Here is a 25670-nt window from a genome sequence, read left to right as displayed (position 1 = left end):
TGTTTCCACCTTTTGGCTAGTGTGAATAATGCTGCTGTGAACACGGGTGAACAAGTCTCTGTGTGAGTCCCTGTTTTCAATTCTTTGGGGCACATATCTAGGAGTGGAATTGCTGTGTGATAGGGACCTCTATGCTTACATTTTTGAGGAACCACCAATCCGTTTTCCACAGCAATGGTCCCAGTTTACATTCCAGTTTCTCCACGTCCTCCCCGGGATGTTTTCTTTTCTTTGTCTTTTTCTTTTCATTGGTAGCCATTCTACTCGGCGGCGCGAAGTGGTAACTCATTGTAGTTTCGATGTGTATTTCTCTAACAACTCATGATTCGAGCCTCTTTTCATGTGCTTATTGGCCATTTGTAGATCTTCTTTGGGGAAGCGTCCATTCAAGTCTTTGCCCCTTTTTTAATTGAGTTGTTTGTTTTGTTGTTGAGTTTTAGTTCTTTATACATTCCGGATATTACTCCCTTATGAGATGTATGGTTTGCAAGTATTTCCTCCCATTCTGCAGGTTATCATTTCACTCTCTCAATAGTGTCCTTCAAGGCACCAACATTTTTCATTTTGCAGTCCAACTTACCATTTTTTTTTAAGAGAGAGAGAGAGAGAGAGCAAGTGCAGGAATGCACATGTGAGTGGGGTAGGGGCAGAGGGAGAGGGAGAGGGAGAGAGAGAATCCCAAGCAGGCTCCATGCCCAGCACGCAGCCCAGCACGGGGGTTGATCCCATGACTCTGGGATCCTGACCTGGATTGAAATCAAGAGTCAGATGCTCAACTGACTGAGCCACCCAAGAGCCCCAAAGCCACCATTTTTAATTTTGTTGTCTGAGCTTTTGGTGGCATGTTTAAGAAATCACTGCCAATTCCAATGTCATGAAGATATCGCCGCCGCCACCACCCCCCCCCCCCGCCATGTTTTCCTCTAAGAGGTTTATAGTCTTGGCCCTTACACTTAGGTCATTGATTCATTTTGAGTTCATTTTTGTATATGGTGTAAGGTTCACCTTCATTCTTTTGGTATGTGAATATCCAGTTTTCACAGCACCATTCAGTGAAACAACTTTCTTTGTCTTCGTCCAGCTTTGTTTTGATTAGTGTTTGCGTGGTAGAGTTCTTTCTATCCCTTTACTTTCAACTATGGGTATTTTTATATTTAAAGTGCATTTCTTATAGATAATAAGTAGTTGGTTTTCTTTATCTAATCTTACAACGTTTGCCTTTTCACTGGGGCATTCATACCAGGGGTTAGTAAACTTTTTCTTTAAAGGGCCAGTTAATAAATATTTTAGGCTTTGCAAGTCATCCAGTCTTGTTGCAGCTGCTTGACTCTGCCATGGTAGACAGAAAGAAGCCAGAGACAAGACATAAATTAGTGGATAAGACTGTGTTTCCATAAAGCTTATTTTACAAAAACAGGCAGCAGGCTGGATTTGAGCTAAGGATCACAGTTTATTGAGCCCCTGGTTCAGACCATTTATATTTAAAGTACTGATATGGTTGGATTTAAACCTAACATCTTGCTATGCATTTCCTACTTGTCCCATTCAGTCTTTGTTCTTTTTTTCTTCTTCTTTCTTTGGAATAACTGAGTATTTTTATTATCTATTTTATCTCCACTATTTACTATTTCGTTATGATTCTTTTTTTTTAAGTGGTTGCTCTAGAGTTTACAATATACACCTTAAATTTATTAGTCTACCTTGAAATATTGAACCCCTTCACGTACAGTTTAAGAACCTTAACCGTTTAAGAACCTCAACTTCTGTTCTCAGCCTTTGTGCTATTGTGATACATTTTAATCCTACACGTTAGAAATCTCATCATACGTTGTTATTATCTGTACGTAGTAATTTCTCTTTTAAAGAGAACAAAAATAAAGAGGAAAATATCTTTGATAATATTGTCACGTTATCATTTCATTGCTCTTCATTAGCGTTATGTCCAAATTTGTACTCTTTCAGAAGAGTCCTGTCCTCTTTCTGCCAGAGAGGTTGTAATAAGGTTTATTGGCAATAAATTCCTTCAGTTTTTGTTTGTGTGAAAAAGTCAATATCACCTTCATTTTTAAAAGGCATTTAGGCAGAGTATAGAATTCCAGAAAAATATGACATCTTTTTCCCTTTCGCCACTTAAAAAATGTCCCTCTATTATCTTTTTGCTTTGAATAGCTACTGACAAGAAGTTGGCCGTAATCTTATTTTTCTTCTTCTGTATTGCAATATTCCTTTTTTTCTCTGGCTGCCTTTGAGATTTTCTCTCAAAAGAGGAAAAATCTTTGGGATACGTCTATAAGTTTGGGATACGTCTATAAGCGGAATTTTGTACTGATTTTGATTTGGTTTGGTTGTATTTATGTTGCGTGAGATTCTCTAAGCTTCTTGGAGCAGTAGTGCTGTCCTTCGCTAATTTTGCAGAAATTATTGGCCATTTTATGTTAAAACACTTCTTCCCTATTGTCTATCTTCTTGATAGTGTCCCACAGTTTTAAAATTCTATCTTCTGTGCCCTCTCCCCCCACCTTTTTCTCTTTGTGTTTCATTTTGGATGATTTCTAATGTCGTGCCTTTAAGTTTATGGACACTTTCATCAGAAGTATCTAGTCTGCTGGTGAGCACAGTGCAAGAATCCTTCATCTTTGAGATTGTCTTTTTCTCTCTCTCACATTTCCTTTTTATAGTTTCCATTTTTCTGCCCCAATTCCCCATATGTCCATACATGTTTTCTGCTTTCTACACTAGATCTTTCATAGATCAGTCATGGTTATTTAGAAGTTCCCGTTTGATAGATCTGTATTGCTGAGCTCTGGTTCTGTTTGTTTTCTCGCTTGATGATAAGTCTGTCTGTCTGTCTGTCTGTCTGTCTCCCTCTCATTTTTCTTTTTGCATTGTCATGGCTTGTTATGGAATGCTGGACACTATATGTAGAAGCCAGTAAAGACTGAAGTAAACAGTATTGATGCCTGGAAGCGGGCTTGCCTCTTCCGTTAGGCTATTATCAGGGGGACAGGGGGTGAGTTAATCTAGTCAGTAATTGAGCTGGTTTGAGTTTAGTTACTGGTATCCTTACCCTCGGTGTACCGACGAGTGCCATTACCTTGTGCTTAGTGTAAGCACAAGCAATGGGCTGCTGGAGGGTTTTCCTTAATACTCTACCACTGGCTTTCAGCCGTACCTACATACCCACACCATCGAGTGGAGTTTCTCTCCACAGTCTTGTCTCCTCCTCAACAACAGACTGCTTGCCGCTTGTTGCTAGGCTGTGATGGGCGGCAGGTTGCGGTCCTTGACTCTCCTGGTCCAGCCTCAGTCTCAGGCAAGTCCTGTGCCCCTGGGCCTGGGGCGTGGAACCTCTTCAATGTTACTCCCCACATCCCCTCACCTCCCCCGTGGTAACCAAACTCTGTCTTGTGTCTTTGGTGGGCCTTGGGCAGGAGAGAGGTACCTGTTTCTCTCCCAGTAGTAGTTTACCTCTGCTTTATGTCAGTGCAGGTTCTTGGACCCAAGAGGTTTTCATGTTCACTCTCCCTACCCCTCTGCCCCACCTCTACTGCAAAGCAAACAGCTTTCGTTTCTACCCTTTCTCCTGAAGTAACAGACATCTTCTGGGTCCCTGAGAGTCATATGGATGGTTTCCTACCCTCCCCCAGATAGAGACAGATTTTGCACTCTCCCCTGGTGGCCCTGGGGACAGGAGGGTCTACTTTCCCTACCTTAGTGGCTTAAGACTTTTTGGCTTTAATAAAAGAAAGGTCATAAGATATGGGTGATTTGTGCCTGTCCCCTGCAACAGGCAGTCAGCTCCTGCAAATCGACACCACCATGGGGGTGGGGGGAGGTGCTCTCTGGTCTCCTGTCTTCCCTCACTTCTTCCTTTTGAGCACCCAGGGGACACCCATAAAGAAGACCTTGCAAGTGAACATAAGCCTTCCTTGTGTCTGTCACTCTATGTTAGTCAGGGTTCTCCAGAGAAACAGAACCAACATAAAAATATAGAGAGATATATAGATATACGTGTATACTAACATCTATCTAAGAGAGAGGAAAAGAGGCAACAGATTTATTTTAAGGAATTGGTTCATGCAATAATGGAGGCTGGCAAGTCCAAAATCTTCAGAGTAGGCCAGCAGGCTAGGGACAACTGCAGCGACAGTCTGAAGGCAATCTGCTGGCAGAATTCCCTCTACCTCCGAGAAATTCAGTCTTTTTCTTTAACGTCTTCAGCTGATTAGGTAAGGCCCACCATATGATTAGAGAGTAAACTGCTTTATTCAAAGTCTATTGATTTAAATGTTAATCTCATCTAAAAAACACCCATAGAAACACGTAGAAGAGTGCTTGACCAAATATCTGGGTACTGTGCCTAGCCAAGTTGACACATAAAATTAATCATCACCAGCTCCCACTTATTCTAAACTGATCCAATAGCCTAAACTCAGCCTTTAGGAATTAGTGAAAATTTTAGCTTGATTTCTTTATATTCACATCTAGGTAGTCACCTTTTCTCCAGGGCCCTGCCAAACGAGAAACAGTTTGTGTGTCCCCTTTCGCCTCAGTAGGGCTTGCCACTTTTTGGCATTTGGTTATGTGGCCGCCTTGTGATCTCAGCTCATTCGTTCAAGAAAATGTATGATTTTGTAGATTATTCATTCCCTCTTATTGATAGGAAAGAAGTGATGTCCCTAGCAGCTTTCTACGGCTTAAATAAAAGCAGAACTCCCAATAATTGTTTGTTCTTACCGTGGGTATGATCTTGATTATTTGAAAACCACGAAGGATAGGAATTACATTTGCAGTCTCACACAGGGGTTGCATGCTGGTGGCCGACAGATTTCACACGAAAACCTAAGTTTCTAGATCATTCTGAAAAAATGTGAATATGTGACACCCTTGATCCACGTTTACTGACCTTTCCGCAGGGCGCAGGGTCTCTAGCTGTCCCTTGTGCCCAGCCTGACACAGGTACCTCTCAGCAGTGACTCCTTCACCAGCGGCAGACCATTCTGAGATTTAGGTTGGCATCTCTGAGTCCTCTTGGAACTGGATCTATGGCAGAGCATCGTTCTGTGTAAACCCCAGGACAGAAGCAGAACATGGCAGGTGACAACTGAAAGCCCTGGGATGGGATCACAACGGGTAAAGGAAGTCTTGGATCTCCCCAGGAAGGGACATCAATATATCCTTTCTATCACAGCTAGGCATCCTATGAGCCTCTCAGAAGTGGCTACGGAATTGCCTATGTGGGAATGCCAGCCCCATTATGTAAGGAACCAGGATGCCAAGATTTTGTTTCACCAGAAAGCAGTGTAGCCAGTGGTGGTCCCAAAGAAATCCGGGGAGGTAGGTATTACTCCCCCGGGGAGGGGCTGCAGGGATGGCTGGCGCCTCTGGGCCCAGGCCAAGCACTTGAAGTCTGGCCTAAGCTGAACACGGGCAAGGGTCAGCCCTCCACTCAGAGGCTGGTGTGCTACTCTCTTGGGGACATTCTACCGCCAGGCAGAGTGACACTCAATTGTTACCGGAACTTCAAGGACTTGACCATAGGGTGGGGCCTGTGGATCTGTGGGTTCACTGCCGCGGGTTGCAGATCCATTTCTGGGGGAGAGAGAAAGCAGCCCAGGACTGGGCTGGATTGGGCAGAACTATGTCCTTAAGCACCTAGAAGTCCTATATTTAGGGAATAAAGGTAAAGGAGGCCGAGGGAGGGAGCTAAGGCCCCTACCTGAGAAGCAAGGTCATGGGACATGTCTGAGGGGAGCCTGCTGGGCTCTGACCGGCAAACAAGGCTGAGACTGAGGGAGAGGGAGATGGAGAGTTGGATGGCCTGGGGCTGGATTCAGGCTCCACGGATTCAGGCTGAAGATGGGTCCAAAGGGTTTTAGGCTCAGGAGAGCATCAGACCACAACACCCAAATGCCCAAGTAGTTCCCCAGGAAGGGAGGCTGAGGGGAAGAGTGCTTGGATCAAGCACAGCAGCACCCAGAACGTGAACTACTCCTCAACGGCCACCCTTAACCTGTCTGGGGCTCCCACCAACTCTGTAGAGACTCAAAGCTTTCTGGAACACCTACGGGGTTAAAAAAGAAGACATCACACAACTGGAAGTTCACAAGAGCACTTCTAACTTCATGAAAAATAAGATTAATCAGTGCGATTAGGAACTTTTAAAGAAAAGAATCAGAACTTCTTCTCTTGCAAACAAAGCTTGAACCTCTTAGCAATCACGACTCTGATTGCAAGGCTCTCGCTCAAGTGCCTGGAGGGTCTTTCACTGCCAAGAACGACAGAGCAGCAGCATTTCAGAAAGCAGAATTACGCAGAATTCAGCTCGGGTCTAAGTCGGCCCAGACAAAGGCCATAGACCATTTTCTGGCTGAAATCAGAATCAGGCTTTTTGTGTCTTAGAAGGAAAAGGCTTTTATTAAAGTATAAAGGTAATTCATAGTCACTGGAAGAAAATCTGCAAAATACACAGAAGTATAAAGAATTTTTAAAATCCACGTTTCATAATCCAGAGATTGCTTACATTAAAAAATTTTTTCCGGGGTGCCTGGGTGGCTCAGTCGGTTGAGCGTCCAACTTCGGCTCAGGTCATGATCTCGCGGTTCGTGGGTTCGAGCCCGCGTCGGGCTCTGTGCTGACAGCTTGGAGCCTGGAGTCTGTCTTCAGGTTCTGTGTCTCCCTCTCTCTGCCCCTTCCCTGCTCATGCTCTGTCTCTCTCTGTCTCTCAAAAATGAGTAAAAACATTCAAACAAATTAAAAAAAGATTTTTTTCAGTTTTTTTCTGTGGACACCTGTATGATTCTCCACACTAATCAGGATTATGTTAAGTAAAACACTGTTTCCAGCTCTTCTTTGTTACTATATCAGGAACAGTTCTCCATTGCCTTATTCCTTGACACATACTTTTTAATGGTTCCATAATATTACTTTTCAGGGATATGGCATCACTTATTTTGATCATGTTTTAGCTGACGATCAGTTGTTTCCATTTTCATCATTTTACGTAAGATTCCAGTAAATATCTGTGGGTATAATCTTTGTGTATCTGATTCTTTTCTTAGAAGAAATTCTTAGACTATGAAGATCTGAGGGCTTCATGATACCCACTCTCAAGTTGCTTTTCAACACGGCCACCCTTTTTTTTTTTTTTTTTTTTTAACGTTTATTTATCTTTGAGAGACAGAGTATGAGTGGAGGAGGAGCAGAGAGAGAGGAGACACAGAATCCGAAGCAGGCTCCGGGCTCCGAGCTGTCAGCACAGCACCCGACGCGGGGCTCGAACCCACAAACCGCGAGATCATGACCTGAGCTGAAGTCGGACGCTCAACCGACTGAGCCACCCAGGCGCCCCTGGTCACCCTTCCTTATAGTCACACTCACAAGGTATGAGCCTGCTTGTTTCATGAAACATTAGCCAGCCCTGGGCATTATTGTTTACAAAAGAGAGAAAACAAACACTTTTGTCCATTTGTTAGTTGAAAAATGAGGTCTAGCTGCACAGTTTTGCATTTCTTTCATTATTAGTTGGATATTTCTTCATATGTTTATTAAATGCTTTTCTTCTATGAATTATCTTGTTTTGACATTTACCTATTTTTCATATTAGCAGTAAGCACCTTGTTTAATTATGATGCAGTTTTGCTCTGTGTCCAAAAGGCATCCTGAAAGGAAATTTATGGTGTTAAACGCTTTTTGATTTATAGTTTTAAGCCTTCTAAGGATTCCAGAGACAAAATGAGAAGTTCCTCCACGGCGGAGCCTCTCATGGTGTGGCCCATGGACTCTGCACCAGAATCAAGGAGTAGGAGTGGGGAAACATGTATTAAATTACAAAATCCTAGGGGCGCCTGGGAGGCTTACTTGGTTAAGCGTCCAACTTCAGCTCAGGTCATGATCTTGCAGTTCATGAGCTTGAGCCCTGCGCTGGGCTCTGTGCTGCCAGAACTGACCCTGCAGCCTGCTTCAGATTCTGTCTCCCTCTCTCTGCTCCTCCCCGGCTTGCATTTTCTCACCTCTCTTTAAAAAATGAAGAACATTAAAAAAAATTCTTCTTTAGCTACAAAACCCTAAAGCCTCACCCTAAACACCGGCATCTCTGATGGCTGGACCCAAGACCCCACATTCTACACTCTCTCTGCAGGCTTAATAAGGCAGCCCAAATTGGACAACCAAAATGAGTCCCGAGGCAAATAAACCTGATATTCCCATACCCTCTGGGAAAAAAGGAAGATGACCAGAAAAGTGAGCCCAAACACCGAAGAACGGAAGGTGAGCTTCCAACTCCAAAAAGGCTGTTCTGTTCTTTTGATTTACTGACCTCCACTGCTCTTTAACTTGATTAATGCGTTATCACTCATCTGTTCAGTCCCCCAAGTTGGAAAAATTATAGCTATCCTTGATGCCTTCCCATCCTTTGCACTCATTACTTCCCACATATATAATAGCTGTTCGTTTGACCTACAAAGGCCTTTAAAACTCTTTTCCTCTCTTTCTTACCGCCTTTTAGTTTCGTTCCTTACCATCACTCTCTTTTCTTTCTTCTCTTTATCCTACCCATAATCCCCATCATCACCGCACCTCCACACGGCACTGGCAAACATTCATTCTAAGTAGCAAGGTGTCCAGAAGCCTCTGCATGCTAAGATATCCTCCCCACTGTCCCCTTCCCCTTTTTTTTTTTTTTTTTTTTTTTTTTTTTTTTTTGCAGCCTCTAAACTCTTCCTTATTCTAGTGGAGAAGTGAGAAACTGGGGATTTTAGAGGGGTTAAAAGACTGGAGAACGCTAGGAAAGTTCAGACAAACTCAGGAGGCAGGAAGGGGCAAGAGACAGCTGTGGCCAGCTTAAGATCCTGGAGGTCAAGCAGCCATAAGTGACTACACGGTTTAAGGTGTGGCCTTGAGGGTGCAACGCTGAAGTGTCTGAGAGGACAAGGGCATGTGAGGCCATGTTGCTGAATGGGTCGTCTGCACAGACCCTGAAGGAGCTCAGCTGCATGCTATTATGCACAAGCAGAGACAGCCAGTGAACATGAGCAGTTCAGAGTAACCTTTCTCCATTCCTGGAAAAACAACTTCGACCAAAGGACAAAGGGTTACTGTGTTGTTCTCCCATGTAAAAGTAAATAGTAATTTTGATGGATTTGGTGGGACATTTTGGAGCCAAAGTCAAACTGTGTGTGTGATTGTTTTGTAAAGGTGGCTGGGACTTAATTTTCAGATCTGGAATAAGAACAGGTGGCAGCTGATGGCAGGAGTCACAATGGTTTCCATGACAACGGGATTGGTTCTTAGTCATCCTCCCATCCTCCACAAAACCTACTGGAGCTTTTCTCATAAGGTGCTTATTAAATATTTGTTAAGCGAATGATGAATCACAGAATGGTGTGTGCGCTTTGCAATTAAAGCTGCCATTCTCTAGCTAGCTAAAGCGCTTTTAAGGCAACAATAATTACTGTATTGACGCATGATATTTTCGCATGATTTGCACATTAACCTAACCTGAAAATAAGAAACTACAGATTCTCCAGTTCCTGAGGAACAGCCCTGTCTCATATCTTTTCCCTATTGTAGAAGTAGCCCAGATGTTTGCGTAAGATGGCCTTAGGAGGGGAGAGTGCCCGTGCCATGTCTGTGCTTGCACATTAGCTCCTTGTTTCCCCCCAAAGCCCCCTTAACCAATTCCTGCTCTGGGGCCCCCTCCCCTCCCCCCCCCTCCCCCCCCTCCCCCGGGCTCCGCATAGCCGCTCACGCGCAGGCGCCAGCCTGCCCCTCCCCCCACGCCCCTCTTCCCGCTCTCAGGCAGCAGCCTGCCGGGCCTTGCCCAGAGCACAAAAGGCCTCTGCAGCCGGCGTCCCCCCGTTGCCCCTGGCAACCACTGAGCGGCGTCTCGCTTCCCCCTTGACCCTGGAAAGAGAGAGTAAACAGAGCCTCCATTGGCTAGCCGGGGCAGGGAAGCCAATCGGAGTAGAGGTTGTAAGGAGGCGGCCGAGAGAGGTGGTCGGGGTAGGAAGTTAGGGTTAGAGGCTCCCGGCGAGGCTAGAATCCCGGCGTGGTCGGTTGGAGCAGATATGTCTGTCCGGAGGCACATTGGGAATCCCGAGGTGAGGGTCAGGTCTCGATCGCAGAGCCGGAGGGGGCGGGCGCACCGGAAAAGGCTCCACGTGGGCCGGGAAGAGCAGCTAGCGACTTCCGTCGGCCGGAAGGCGGGAGGCGGCCGCCGTGAGGAGGGGTCTGGAGAGCGGAGGGAGGCGGGGCGGGCCTGGGGGATTGCGAGCCAAGTCCGGCATCAGGTGGTGAGAGACCACCCTCCCGAACGTTCGCTGTACCCCGCCATTTGTCGCCCAGAGAAGCGAAGTGCCCGAAGACACAGCCCCTTCCCTCAAAGGGCTTACAGTCTAGGTGTGGCAGTTCCACAGTATAACGAACATGCAGATGAACGCCCTGAACCCTAAAAGGAGCAAAATCAAAAGGAGCCATCGTTTCTGATTCTGGGGATACAGGATGAGCAGGAACAAGCAGATCAAGCCATGTGTAAAGGAAGCAAACTATGACGTTAGTTTACCCTCTTCCCGATGGGACCTTTTACTTTCTTGTCTGTTTCACCCCTAGTACCCTGCTGCATTTGTGCGCATTTAATTTCAACAAGTGTTTATGGGACTCGTACACCGCCGTAGGTGCTAGAAATACAGAGAGTAGGACAAGGCATTTGTCCTTTAGTAAGTGCAGCCTAGTGAGGGAGACTTGTAAACAGAATTTGAGTACAGTGTGGTTTGGGAACAAGTTCAAAGAGCGCAGAGGAAAGATTGGACTCACTTAAGGAAGTGAGAGAAGGTCCTGGAGGTGGTATGAAATGGCAAGGTGATGAGCCAGGTGAGGGAGCCTCCCAGATAGAATAGCATAAGCAAAGATGAGGAGGTGTGAAACGGGAGTGGACAGTTCCCTGTAGAGAAGCAGGAGTGAATTCTGGAAGGGTCCCCTGTGCCTCGTTAAAGTTACTTGGCCTTTATACGGAACAGGAGTCGCAATTCATTCCATTTCGCGGTGGATATCTATGAGCTAGGTTGAGAAAGTTGTGAGGCTAAGTTTGGGCTCTGCAGGAGAATGCCAGGATCGAATGTAATCTCTACCACGGAGGCCAGGGAGGTAGGTGTGGAGACCGGCAGTTTGCCACATATTTATCTTGCTTGCTGGTCTGAATTTGAGAAACCTTTGAGAAGTTGTAAGTAACTGAGCGATGTGGTCAGATTTGCATTTTAGGCCGATGGCTGTAGCTGCTTTGTGGAGAAAGGATTTGAGGAGGCCAGGAATGGAGACAGGCAGATTAGATAGGTGGTATTTATGATACAGACTTAAAGTAAGGCCATCGAACTAGGGACAGAAATGAAAAATATTTAGGGAATTAAGTCGTTAAGACTTCATGATTAGCTTTGAGAAATGAGAGTGGAATGGATGACTTAGTTTCCCAGCTGGGGCTACCCATCGGTGCTGACACCCTTGATGAGATTAGAGGAGTGTAGGGGAGAGAAGCACGGATGCCCTGTGTGGTCATACATTTGTGTCCTAGAGGAAGAGGTCCAATTTCCTTGTTTCAGTGGAGCACAATTTCCAGTAGTTTCTTGAAAAAGAGTGCATGCGGAATAAATATTTTTTATTTCTGTCTAAAATGTTACGCATGTCTGAAAATGTTGTTATTCTGCCGTCACATTTATCTGCCTGCAAGTTTGGTTGAGTATAGAATTCTTGGTGGGAGACCATCAGCGTTTTGAAAACATTACATTGTGGTCTTCTAGCATCCAGCGTTGGCTGTGGAGAAGTCCAAAGCCACGTGTTCCTTTGTATGTGACTTGATTTTTCCTTTCTGGAAGCTTGTAGAATCTTCTCTGTGTTTCCAGTGTTATGTCTCACAAAGATATGCCTTGCTATGGGTCTGTTTTCACTCATTTTGGTGGGAACCAGAAATTCATGTCTATTCTGTAAAATTTTGTTGAATTATTTTGTTGTTGACTTCTTTCCACTTTCTCCATTCTCTTGCTTGAATTCATTATTCTCATGTTGCTTCTGTAAGACTGATTCTCTAATTTGCTTAAGTTTTATTTCCTGTTTTCCACTTCTTGGTCTTTTTCCTCTTTTGGAGATTGTTTATTTAACGTTATCTTGTAATCCTTCTATTTAATTTCTGCCATCATGTTTTTAATTCTTAAGAGCTCTGTTTTGGACCCTGATGCGTCCTTATAAAAGACTTTATTGTGGGGTGCCTGGGTGGCTCAGTTGGTTTAGCATCCGACTCTTGATTTTGGCTCGGGTCACGATCTCGCGGTTTGTGGGTTCAAGCCCCGTGTTGGACTCTTCGCTGTCAGTGCAGAGCCTGCTTTAGATCCTCTGTCTCCCTATCTCTCTGTCCCTCCCCTGCTCCCTGGTCGTTCATGCATGTGCGTGTGCTCTCTCTCTCTCTCACTCTCAAAAATAAACACTAAAAAAAAAAAAAAGTAATAAAATCTGAAAAAAAAAAACCTTTTCATTTTGAAATAACTATAGGTTCACAGGAAGTTGCAAAAACAGTACAGTCCCATGTATTTTACCCACTTTGCCCCACTGATTATATTTTATGTAAGTATAGTATAATATCAAAGCCATAAAATTGACAGTTATATAATACATGTATAGTTCTAGGCTAGGCTGTTTTTTCACTCGTGTAGATTTAATCAAGATTTGCACAGGTTTATATTTGTAATCAAAATACAGAACTATTCTATCACCACAGGTATCTCCCTCGTTCTATCCCTTCCTAGTCCCATCCACTTTCCTCCTCCTCATCCTAACCGCTGGCAATCACGAATGTGTTCTCCATTTCTGTAATTTTGTTATTTGAGAATGTTACATAAGTGGGATCACACGATATGTGACCTTTTGAGATTGGCTTTTTTTCACTCAGACTAATGTCCTTGAGACACATCCAAGTTGTTGCTTATGGCAATAGTTTGTTCCTTTTTGTTGCTGGTTAGGATTCTGGGGCATGGGTGTATAACAGTTTGTTTACCCATTCACTTATTATAGGATATTTTGCTTGTTTTCAGTTTGAGGCTATTACAAATAAAGAGACGAACTTTTGGGTACAGCTGTTTGTATGGATGTTCATTTTCATTTCTCTGGGATAGAGGCCTGGGAGTGTAGTTGCTGGGTTGTATGTGAGCATATGTGAGTTTTTTAGAAACTATGTTCCAGAGTGACTGTACCATTTTACATTCTCCTCACCAGTGTATGAGATATTCAGTTTTTGCACATTCTTGGCAACATCTGGTATTGTCGATATTTTTTATTTTAGTTGTTTTAATAGGTGCACTGTGACATCTCATAGTGGTCTCAATTTGCATTTCCCCAATGGATACTGAGGTTGAACATCTTACATTTTTCTCACGTGCTTATTTCCCATTTATATGTCTTCTTCAACAAAATATCTGTTTTTGTCTTTTGCCTGATTTCTTTTTTTTTTTTGTTTAATGTTTATTTATTTATTTTTTAATATATGAAATTTACTGTCAAATTGGTTTCCATACAACACCCAGTGCTCATCCCAAAAGGTGCCCTCCTCAATACCCATCACCCACCCTCCCCTCCCTCCCACCCCCCCATCAACCCTCAGTTTGTTCTCAGTTTTTAACAGTCTCTTTTTTGCCTGATTTCTAATTGGATTTTTTTTTTTACTGTTGTTTTGTTTGTGTGTTTGTTTTTTTAGTTACTGTGTAAATGTTGATTATTGCCAAAGCAGTAATCATTACGGTTACATTTTCTTTCTTACCACTTTTTGTTTTTCCTGGAGTTTCTATCTGCCTTTATTTTTGTAAATATGTAGGAAAATTTTCCTACATCACTATTTATAATTTTTTTCCAGTTATCTTTGCCAAAACTTTTGCTCTGGATTTGTGTCTGTGTGTGTGTGCACACACTTGTGTGTGTAAAGAGAGAGGATTTTATTTTGTGGTTTTGTTTTACCCAAATGTTGTAACATTTGATATATGGCTTTTTGACTTGCTTTTTGCACTTAACAATAAGTCTTGGGGATCTTTCCATGTCAGACAAATACAGCCCAACTTAATTATTTTCTTTTAACGCTTACGTGAGTACTTGGTATGGTTGTAGAGCTAAAGTTTTTAAAATTTTTTTAATTTGTCAAGTTTTAATTTTTTAGTAACAGCATTATGAGATATATATAATTCACCTATTTAAAGTATACAATTCAGTGGTTTTAATATATTCACAGAGTTGTGCAATCATCATTGATCAGAACATTTTCATTTCACCAAAAAGAAATCCTGTAACCTTTAACTATCACTCCCCAATTTTCCCATTGTCTTCCCCATCCAGTCTTGACAATCACTAATCTACTCCGTGTAGATCTGCCTATTGTCTACATTTCATATAAATGGAGTCATGCAAAATGTCTTTTGTGACTGGTTTCTTTCACTTAGCATAATGTTTTAAAGGTTCGTCCATGTTATATCATGTATTAGTACTTCATTCCTTTTTATTACTGGATAATAGTCTTTGCGTAGACATACTCCTTTTATTCTTTTTGATAGACATTTGGGTTGTTTTTACTTTGGAGCTATTATGAATGATGTTACTATGAATATTCATGTACAAGTTTTTGTGTGGATATATGTTTTCATTTCTCTAATGATAGTTTTTTGAACTATTTTTTTTCCCTGCATAGTGTATTTCCTCCCTGTTGCAATTTTTCTTTTTGGTTTGTTGGAGATGTTTGTACTAGTCAACTCAGGCCACCATAACAAAATGTCACAGACTGGGTTGCTTAAACAACAGAAATTTATTTCTGGCAGTTTTGGAGTGCTGGGAAGTTCAGGATCAAGGTGCTGGCCAGTTTAGTTTCTGGTGAGAGGTCTTTCTTGCCTTGTAGATGACCGCCTTCTCACTGTGTTCACTAGATTTCTTTCTGTGTGCCCTGTGCAGAGGGGAGAGAGCTCTTTTGGTGTCTTTGTTTATAAGGACACTAATCCTATTACACTTGTGCCCCACCCTTATGACCTCATTTAACCTTAATTACCTCCAAAAGGCCCCACCTCCAAATACAGTTACATTGGGGATTAGGGCTTCAATATAACCCCCAAACATAAATTAATAATTTAGAATTAAAAGAAGCCTGAGAACATTGCGATGAATTTGGGGGGGGGGGGGAGACACAATTCACTTCATAGCCATGTTCTCAGGCTTCTTTAATTTAATACATAATTTAATAAATAATCCTAAATTATTAATTTATGTTTTGAGAAGGAAACTTAAACAGGTGATTTGAATCTGTATATTTGAGAGGGACTTGCTGATGGTGAGCCTAACTACAGGAAGATCTCACTGGGCCATGATTTGGGGAACTATCCTCCCAAATCTGTAGGTTCAGCTCTTTCCTCTTATGCTGGTTATTTTGCTCAGAGAATTCCTCCAGTCTCCTGAAAATAAAAGCCTAACTGAATTCCTGGAGGAATTAGAGCTAGGAGCTAAATTTCAACATTACTATGCATCATTCACTTAATGCCCCTATTTTCAGTAATGATATCTCTGCCTTTCTCTGTCTGGATACCTCCCAGTCCAGAAACTCTTTTCAGGGAATAAATCTATAGAGATCTGCCATGGTGGAGGAGGAGAGGTCACTCAGGGGCACACAGGGGATAGGGATTTGGAGATCCAGTTGTTTTTCAATCAGCCTTCAAATAATCTTCCTTATTTCAGCCCCTCCTTTTACTCCCCACTTCTGGAGGTGCCTGGAGCTGTCACTTCCTAAGCCTTTTAAGAATTGTTCTTGGCCTTCCCTTTGATTTTCTTGAATCAGTCAAGTCATTTTCCTTTGTTGATCTGCTTTCTAGACTTCAAAAATCTATTGCTGTACCTTCTCCCACTCTCTCTGGTTTTTTGAGCTTTATGTCCTTAAAATAGAAGACAAAATTGAGGTTTGGGAAGGAAGTGAAATTAAAGGCCTGTGTTCAATATGCTATCTTCATCCAGTAGATCATGATCTGTAATTATTTTATTTGTAATCTGTAATTATTTATTTGTTTACTTCTGGCATACTTACAAGAACATAAACTTGTATGCATCGTCACACTGCCTGGCATGCAAATAAACATTTGTTGAATGAGTACATGAATATATGGCTGAGCTGGGAGGAGAAGTCAGGCTACAGTTCCCTATTTGGATATCAGAAGCATACAAATGGAATTCACCCTAAGTGTTTGGCCCACAGAGAAGCTATAGATTGAGAAGATGGAATCCTGGCGAACATGGTGCTTCAATGACTGACTGACAGAAATGATCTATGTGTCATTGGAGAATCAGGGGAGAGAGGTATCACTGAAGCCAAGGGAGTGGAAACTGAAGAAGGTGGGGCTGTATAGCAGTGTCAAATGGTACAGAAAGGTCAAGTGAGTTAAAGAATGAAAAGGAGCCATTTTTCAGCAATCAGGGGATCTCTGATGTTGGCCAGCTGCCATAGGAACCACAGTAGAATAGTGGGGACGGTAGCCATGTTGCAATGCAATAGATAGAGGAGTAAAGTGCAGATACCCAGTGTAAGGGTCCCCCCCCCCCCGCCCCACCCAAGTTGTTTAGCTAGAAAGGAAGGGGGGAGGGGAGGGTGTTCCAATTATATATCGGAATATATGTTCCGATTATAGATTGATTCCTCATGAATCACCCCATGTTTAGTGGCTTAAAATAATAGTCATTTTATTATGATCTCTTATGGTCCTGGAGGCTGACCAGGCTCGACTAGGCACTTCTCATTTGGGATCTCTTGTGGTTTTTCAGGCAGACAGAAGCTAGGGCTAGAGCTAACTTGAAGGCTTCTTCAAGGCCATTGATTACAGTCTGTTGGCTAGGCCCTCAGTTGGGGCTGTCAGCCATACTACCTACACATGGCCTTTTCCGTGTGGCTTGGCCTTTCTCACAACATGGTAGCTGGATTCCAAGAACAGATGTCCCAGGACAGGTAGGTGGAAGCTGTATTGCCTTTTAGGATCGAGCCTCAGAAGTCATAAGGCAGCACTTCCATCACACTCACTAGCCCATCCAGATTCCAGTGGGGCTGGGGATGGAGACTTTGGCCCCACCCCACCATGGGAGGAGTCTCAACATCACAGTGTAAGTGAGATGGGAAATTCTGTTGCAAACATCTTGAGAAGTACAATCAGCCATAGGTAGTAGCTGCTGGCAAAGTAGGGGCTGCTGCATGTGCATACAGGGTCCAGGTTAGTGTTTGAGATCAGTAGAATTGGGCCAGATCCAAACTCCCATTTAAAAAAAAAAGTTCTTTAAAAGACCTATGTTAAGTGCGAGATTGCCTTAAATGAGGCTCTTTTCAAGATGGAATTCATTTCCTTCATTTGATGGACCTCCTGTCTATACAAAGGAGATAAATAGGGAAATTCTGAACAAAATGTATAATGGTATTTTTAAAAATCCTTTAAAGGGAAATCTTACTACATACGTTGCCATTGAAATACAACCAACCTTGTGAGTTCCATTTTGAGAGAGGTGGGAAGTCAGAAGAGCTCATTCGTGTTTGAATGATTTGAGATTCGGACAATGTCACTCGTTTTCTAGTGATTTTCCTTCAGAAAAATCCCATTGTTGATTCTCATACTTCTCCCTTCCTCTCCAACATCCATGGATTCATAAACTGTGTGTTAGTAATCTGCCAAAATACCCTTGCAATTATGTGGCTCACAGCTCAGTATTTTTGGTACCTTCCATTGTCTTCAGGGCCTACTCCAGGCCCTTCGTCTACATTCAGGGTTCTCTACTTGGAGCCTGCCTATCCATGGTCCCACCAGACAGCACAGGATTTCATATACCCCTGGTTCTTAACCCTTTTTAGGTCACAAATCTCTTTGCAAATTTGGTGAAAACAAGGACCCCCTTCCCCATAAAAATGCACACACACACAAAATTTTGCGTAGTTTCACAGGACTCATGGACTACCAAAAATCCATCAGAGGATCTGATTTTCAGAACCCTGGAATGAGTGTGGAAGAGTGGAGGCTCTGGAGCCAGACGACCCAGTTTCGATCCAGGTTCCATCCTTATCACCCGCTGAGTAACCTCGAGAGGTCACTCCACTTTGTGCCCGTTTTGCTACTATGTATGATGAAGATAATGCTGGTATCTACTTCACAGGCTGTTGTGAGGATTAAATGAGATAATGTAGGTAAAATGCTTAGTCGAGTGCCTGACAACATGGTTAAGTGTTCAATAAATGTTAGCATCGGCTACCTTCATTACGGTTGTTGTACCTTCTTTCGCAAATCGAAAACATGCTGTTCTTTACACTTGCTTTTAAAGTGGCTTTGCTATTAGAATTGCCTCCACTCAGAATGCTTTTTCCACCTGTTTCCTCTCTCATCGTATCCATAGAAGTTCAACCCTTGAGACACAGCTCTGGTGCCATTTCTCCCGCAAAGTCTCCCACATCCCCCAGCCGTGTGTGAGTGCTCCCTTTGCCTCAGACTCCCAGGGCCGTCGTGTGGTGCTGACACGCATGCTGTGTGTTGCTCAGGTGTGAGAACCATCTCCATCCATTAGGCAGTCCTGACTGCTCTTGCTGGTGCGAGGCCTCACAGCAGGTGCAGAGATCTGGAAGGTAGAGCCATGTCCCAAGTGCCGGAAGCAAGGAGTAATCATGATTAGTACAAAGAGCCATGACAGTCCAGGTAGGGAATAGATGTCCATCTGACTGAGACCTTCAGAGGAATCTTCTTGGAAGACATGTTTGTGCTGGGTCTTGAAAGCAGAGTGGAAGTGAAGTAGCTGGGGAGGCATGGCCACACGGGGAGGACATTATCTTTGGTCCTTTCTAGAGATGTAAGCCCTCAAAGAGTCTTTGACATTTTTGATTGCTCTCCAAGAGCCCTGATCATATCACAAACATGAACTTTCTTAGCTTCCTCCCTCCTCCCGAGGAACTTCATTGTGATCGCCTATCTGGTATCTTTATCTTGAATACATAGCCAGTATCCAGAGCTGAGCCTTCTGCCTGGGCTCCGGGCCTCATCCTCTGCCACTCCCTCATTTCCATACCTTCTTGCTCCATTTCCAACTTCTATTATCTAGCCTCTAAACATCCTCAAATCTCTCCTTTCTTCCAAAACAAAACAAATCAACAAGAAAAACTTATCCCTTAGCAACTCTCAAGGGGGAAAAAAAAGCCATCTGGCTACTATCCTGTGTTTTCCTCCCTCCCCGTCTCATACAACCTGCTGTTTTTCTTCTGCTTCTGTCAATTTACTGTAACCTCTTCCACCAGGGCAACAACGTTCTGGTTTGTTCAATCCAAATTTACTTTGTTATTCTCTTACTTGGCCTTCATTCTTGCTCACTTGTTCATGTTTGACCTCTTGTTCTTGGACTTGACAGCATCGATCACTGTTGACCACTCCCTTCTTCCTGAAACTCTTCTTTAATTTTCATGACCCACTTTCTTCTGGCCTCTCGTGAGTCTCAAACATGGTGCTTTTCTCTACCAGACCTTAAGTGCTGGGCTGTTTCATCTCAAACGGTCCCTGATGGTGATTTTGTCCATTCCTATGGCTTCCCCTGCTGCCTTTATGCTGACAATCACCAAACCTTCTTTCTGCAACCCCAGATCTCCTGATCTCCAGACCCAAATAGCCAGCTCACCATTTCCGTCTTGGATAACCCACAGATACGTCACACTGAACATGCCTCAACATGAGAAACCTCATGTTTTTCAATGTGTGCTTCCTCCTTAATTCCCTTTTTTGGAGAATGGTAACACTGTCCTCACCCTGTTATACCAGTCAGTTTTCCATCTTACTGATTTTACATCTTGAGGCTGTCTCCTCTTCCTCATCTCTACTGCCACTTGCTTAGCATCATAGATCTTCTTAGCACACCTACCTCTTAATTGATCTTTGTGCCCCCATCTTTGACTATGATCCTATTAGCTCTCCAGAATGCTGCCAGAATGAGCTTTCTAAAATGGAAACATAAGCCCATCACTTCTTCTTACTTTCTTTAGTAACTCCCCAATCGTCTACACTAAGGTTTCTCAACTTTAGCACTATTGACATTTTGGGCCAGCTAATTCTTTGCTGTGGGGGACTGTCATTGTAGGGTGTTTCGCAGCATCTCTGGCTTCTACTCACTGGATACCGGTAGCCTCCCCACCACAGCCACCACCCACCTAAAAGGTGTTCAGACATTGACTGTTGTCCCCGGGAGCAGGGGGGCAGCAAAATTGCCCATTTAAGGATAGTCATCTACAGGGAAAAAAATCCAGGTTCCTTAGCATGGGTGGATACAAGGCCCTTTATGAACGCCACCCCCCCCCCCCCACCCGCTTCTTCAGTCTCATCTGACCCCATGTTGCCCCCTATGCTCCAGGTCTACCAGTTGCCAGAAACCCTACCTTCCACCTACCACTCCTTTAGCTTGACTCATTTTCTTAGCCCTCAGATTTCAGCCTGGAAGTCATGGCTCAGGACACAGTTCTTGACTCTTTTGGTCACTTGTCTTTGTTCACTTGTCTTTCTTCCCAGCACCACTGAGAGCTGGAGGGCTCTGTGTGCTTAGCATGGCGGCTCACTCCTAGTAGACACCCAGTAAATGTCTGCTGAAGGGTTGGTGCTCAATAAGGCTTTGTTGAATGAATGAATGAATGAATGAATGAATGAATAGTCCTTCTTGAAAGAACTTCTCTCAGCTCTTTCACTTTCCACCATTCCATCCTGTTTATGTAATTGAAAAAAAAAAAAAAAAAGCCAGTTGGTCAGTAGGTCAAGAAACAGTCACCCCCAAAACAAGAATTTTAAGGAAAAAAGTATGAAAGTTCCATAAAGTCTGTGATGGTCTCCTTAGAGTTTTGCGTTGTGGTTGGCACTCGAAAGCCAGGAACGAGAAGTTGGACTAAATTGGGAAAATGGAAAAGAGACACTACATTTTTCTATTGCAGCATATGGATTTCTCATTAGTCTATGTAAGGGAAAACTGGGGGCGGGAGGGGCCCAGCGACTGCAGCTGTCCACACTCCCCCCCCCCCCCATCATTCTGCTGCCACCACACCTGGTCCCCAGAGACACCCTCACTTCTTAGCTATGTTGGCTTAGGTATGGACAAATCCCCTTGGTTCAGCAGAGACTAGCCTGGAGTTTTTCAAAAGACACTTTGCTAGGAAACTAGCAGAAAACAAAACAAAACAAAAGTAAAAACAGGAGGTAGCATATAGAAATTATAAAAATACAGAGTACAGAAAAAAATGAAAACAAAATCCCTTAGCCTAAGATAACTGAATTCTACTATTAGCCTTTCTTGACTCAATTTACCAGACACATGTTTTCCCTGGTTTTTGGGGTTTTTTTTTTTGTTTTTTTTTTTTTTTGATGTTTCATTTTGTTTTGCTATGATATTGTCTTCTTCTGGGATATCTTGCCCTAAAGTTCCCCCTTTTAGTCTTTAAATATTTCCCTTCTCTCGCTTAAGAATCTTCTCCGTCTTCATCTAGGAATTCCGGAGTTGGAATTGGTGTTAGAGTCAGTTTGTCTTAAAGACAGTAGATTACTGGTCAGATGGAAACGGGGGCTCTCCAGGCTTTCTCTAAGGATGAAAAAGCTTTGGGGTTCCACACACACATCTGAGGCCCAATGCTAAGCATTCAGGACAAAGGTTTTACTTCCCTAGAGTGAAATGAAAACCAGAGACAATGTCATGAGTTTTTTTTAATAACAATAAAAGACCATTCTTGGCAAAATTAGAAGTTGATAATTCTCTGTGGGTGCCCCCAGTTCTTAGAAATTCTTCCTAGTCTCTGAAATCCAAAACTCTGGCCAACAGGACATGCTGTAGTTAACTGTGTTTTCAAGAGCATATGATGGGGGTTTTAAATTTTAGTTCTCCACCTGATTTTTTTTTTCCTTTGGTCAATAAAGCACACAACTCTTAATCTTGGGATCATGAGTTCAAGCCCCACACTGGGTGTAGAGATTACTTAAAAAAAATAAATACATAAAAATAATCTCAAGAAATAATAATAAAGTTTGGTGTTCCCTTCCAAGGAACCAGGTAGTTACTGTAATATACGTTGCATTCTAGATATTCATTTGTTGACTGCATCTCAATAAATGTGCCTACCACGTACTAGGTCCTGGGTGTACACAGATATGAGTACGTCTTTGTCCCTGCCTCCAAGGGCAGATAGAGAAGGGTGGGGTGTGAACAATGGTACAGGGTACTCTGGGAGCCTGGGAGAGGAAATGCCCAATTCCCCCTTGGACACCTTACAGAGGAAGTAAGGTTTTGCCCAAGGACAAGTCGAGGAAAGGCATTCTAGGCAGACATTTTCTAAGCCTGAGGATCTGAGGGAGTGCAGCACATTAAGGGAACACTCGGGCAACACTAACATAGAGTCAGGTGTGAGAGTGGCAGAAGATGAAGCCAGAAACGTATTGAACAGTTTTAATTTCATATTCCACAGCTACCTGTGACTGAACATAACGATTTTCATACTTGTAGACCAGAAAAAAGCCTGAGCGAGAAAGCGAGATCTTTTTTTTTTTTTTATGTCTATTTATTTATTTTGAGAGAGAGCGAGCAAGCGAGCAGGGGAGGTGCAGAGAGAGGGAGAGGGAGAGAATCCCAAGCAGGCTCCATGCTGTCAGCACAGAGCCTGATGTGGGGCCCGAACCCACAATCTGTGAGATCAGGACCTGAGCGAAACCAAGAGTCAGATGCTTTACCTACCGAGCCACCCAGGCGTCCCAAGAAATCTAGATCTTGAAATGTCGATTCACTAGCCTTCCCTCACTTGGATGGCTCTCGCAAATGCCAGTGAAACTTAATATGGGTAAAGGTCTTGTGCTTGGATTTAGAGGTCCCTCCCAGAGTACAGGACAAGGGAGACCTGACCTAGGCATTCTCTGATGACCACAAACTTACCCTGGGCCCATGATGAGCCTCAGTGGCCCCGAGAGCAGATGCCATCGCAATGCCACCGGTGGAGCGTCAGACTCCAGGCAAGCAGCAGGGGAGGACTGCCAAACAGGGTCCCGGCCTAGTAGCATCTGGGCGCCGTGCTCAGGTCTGGGTCCAAAAGCTACTTTTTAGGGGAGATGTGGAGAAAAATCTAAAGGGTGTCCAGAGGAGATGGCCTCATCATACCAAGAGTAAAACTAAAAAAGAAGGACCAGAGAGCTGCCTTTAGTTATTTGAACAGATCTCTTGAGGCGGGGGTGGAGGGTGTCTCGTTCAGGGTTGTGACAGTGGACTGGATGGAACTAAAGGGAGACTAGTTTGGGCTCAATGTCAGAAATAATTTTTACGAGTTTTGTTTTTTTTTTCTTCCTAATTATATAGTGCCATGAGATTATTTTGACAAAAAATGAAAATATTTTGACGGAAACAAGATAACCATTCTCACCTATGGAAATGCTGTGGCGAAGAGTCCTAGATTGGATGGACAGTTGGACCTCTAGGGCTCTTTCCTTCTTTAAATTTGATAAAATTTGGGGTGCCTGGGTGGCTCAGTCGGTTAAGCATCGTATCTTGGTTCGGCTTGGGTCACAATCTCACAGTTCATGAGTTCGAGCCCCACATTGGGCTCTGGGCTGACGGTGCGGACTCTACTTGGGATTCTCTCTCTCTCTCTCTCTCTCTCTCTCTCTCTCTCTGCCCCTCCTGTTTCTCTCTCTCTCAAAATAAATAAATAAATGTTTAAAAAATCATTAAATTTGATGAAATTTTATCACCTGTTCTGTTTTTTAAGTATCTGACTCTTTCCCACCTTTGTCACCCTTATTTTTACACTGACCTGATTAATTTGTGAATTTTCTTATTTTTTAGTATCTAACCAAAAGAATACCACAAAACCCAAGGTATCAGCATATCAAGTCAAGACTGGATACTGGTGAGTAAATACTAGAAAATTAAAACTTTTTTTAAAAATCCGATAATTATTGATAAGAAGCAGGCTGTTACGCCCGATATCAGTCAAAGCGCAAAGTTTCTCATTGTCCTGCCCCATGTCCTTCTGGGCTCAGAATTTCTCTTTAAAACCTTTTTTTTCCCCCCCAGATCATCAGTAAAAATTTCCACTTACAGACCTTAGCTTATGATAAATTGAGAAACTGATAAAGAACGTTGTTCGATAAGTTAACAAGGCTGAAGCTAAATACCAGGGGGTCGGCCTCTGCTTTGGAACAACTTAAGTATATTCCTTCAAGCTAGGAGTGGGAGATAATATTTGTGAGCATGTGTTCAATTCAGTAGTCGCTGAGCGCCGACCACACGCAAAGTTATGGACTGTGGGACATAGATGAGTGCGACTTGTGACTTTTGCAATCAGAGAGCTTAGATTCAAGTGCAGGCAGACAGACTTGAGTGAGTCACTAGAATACCGGGCAAAATTCAATTAGTGCTTCAGGTAAAATGAAATGAAGAGTCGCATCGCTGCTTATTTCCATGCTCTTAACATTTTTCAGTGCCACGATGCAGACCACTGCTTAGGTCCCTAGTGGATTTGCAGTCTTGTGAGATTTTGGTTTCTTAATTGTTTCGTTTTCCAATCCTTTAACGTCTGCTATGGACAATCCGTTCTAGTAAGATGGTTTTGCTGGTGGATTGGGGCACCACATGGCTTGGGCAGTGCTGAATTTGCCATCAGTAACCTGAGGACAACTGAGGAAATACGGATGAGCTACCGACTGGGTTTAAAGCTCATTCATTTTGTCTTTCCCTTTCACCAGTCTCCTTCAAAATTACTGTCTTCCATTATGCAGGTTTCCCCATATAAAATAGACTTTCAGTTGAATGTTCTAAATGAACCACATTTGCAGATACTATTTCTTGGGACCTTTCTTTCAAACATTTCCAGGCTGTACAGATACTTATCCTTGCAAATATCCTGTTTGACAGGAGGTAGAAACTTTTAGCTCCATTTTTGAGGAGGAGGAAATTGAGGCACGGAGATGATGTGATTTGTTTGAAATTGAGGCACGGAGGTGATGTGATTTGCTTGAAATTGAGGCACGGAGATGATGTGATTTGCTTGAAATTGAGGCACAGAGATGATGTGATTTGCTTGATGTTCAATACAGGAGACAGAACTAGGATTGGAATGCAGGGTGAGGAAGTCAATGGCACACCAGGGGATCTGGTGTGAAGTCCTGGCCGCTGTCCCTTAGGCCAGCTGTCCCACCTCCCCCCCCCCCCCCCCCAGCCTCATTCCTTCTACCACGAATGCCTTCAACTCCTCCGTGTCTTCCTGTCTCCCCTTTAACTACAGCTGTGACCCACCCTTCTGGAATAAGCTATCCTGTGAAGGACGCCATATTTTTTCTGAGGAGTCCAAACAATATTTCAAAGACAGCTATAAAAGAATGCATTTCTTTTGGACCCTTCTTAAAATTAAAAGTGTTAAGACCTGAGGTTTACCTCAGATACACAGATTTGTCTGTATCTTCGCGTTTTTTTTCTCCTGGAAATTGACAGAAATGAAAACCCATTTCTTTCCCTTCAACTCCCCAAGTCATAAGCAAAATTTGACCTAATAGTAGTACGTGATAGTAATTTCAATTTTTTTTGAAACTGAGAGACTCAAGTCTGCTTTTTATAATACATAGTAATTGCCTGTGTCCTTTCATATCGTCGGGTTT

At 43.2% G+C, this 25670-nt stretch overlaps 1 protein-coding gene across 3 annotated transcripts in view; it reads left to right on the top strand.

Moving 5' to 3' along the window:
* Nucleotides 1-9838: 9838 nt before the first annotated feature.
* The window catches only part of CEP41 (centrosomal protein 41), a 46504-nt gene continuing 30672 nt past the window's right edge, over nt 9839-25670 (top strand). The window contains exons 1-2 of one of the 3 annotated variants that reach the window (XM_060633128.3): nt 9843-10100; nt 23860-23923. In XM_060633128.3, coding sequence (XP_060489111.1) covers nt 10068-10100; nt 23860-23923 — 97 coding nt within the window. In that variant the 5' untranslated portion in view covers nt 9843-10067. Of the gene's footprint in view, nt 10101-10268; nt 10552-23859; nt 23924-25670 lie in introns of those variants that run through there. The other 2 variants (XM_060633127.3, XM_060633129.3) reach the window with 2 other exon arrangements.

Source organism: Panthera onca, chromosome A2 (assembly GCF_046562875.1).
Source record: "Panthera onca isolate mPanOnc1 chromosome A2, mPanOnc1 haplotype 2, whole genome shotgun sequence".
Lineage (NCBI taxonomy): Eukaryota > Metazoa > Chordata > Mammalia > Carnivora > Felidae > Panthera > Panthera onca.
The sequence above is the reverse complement of the archived record's forward strand: the minus strand, read 5'-3'. Positions and strand labels throughout refer to the sequence as shown.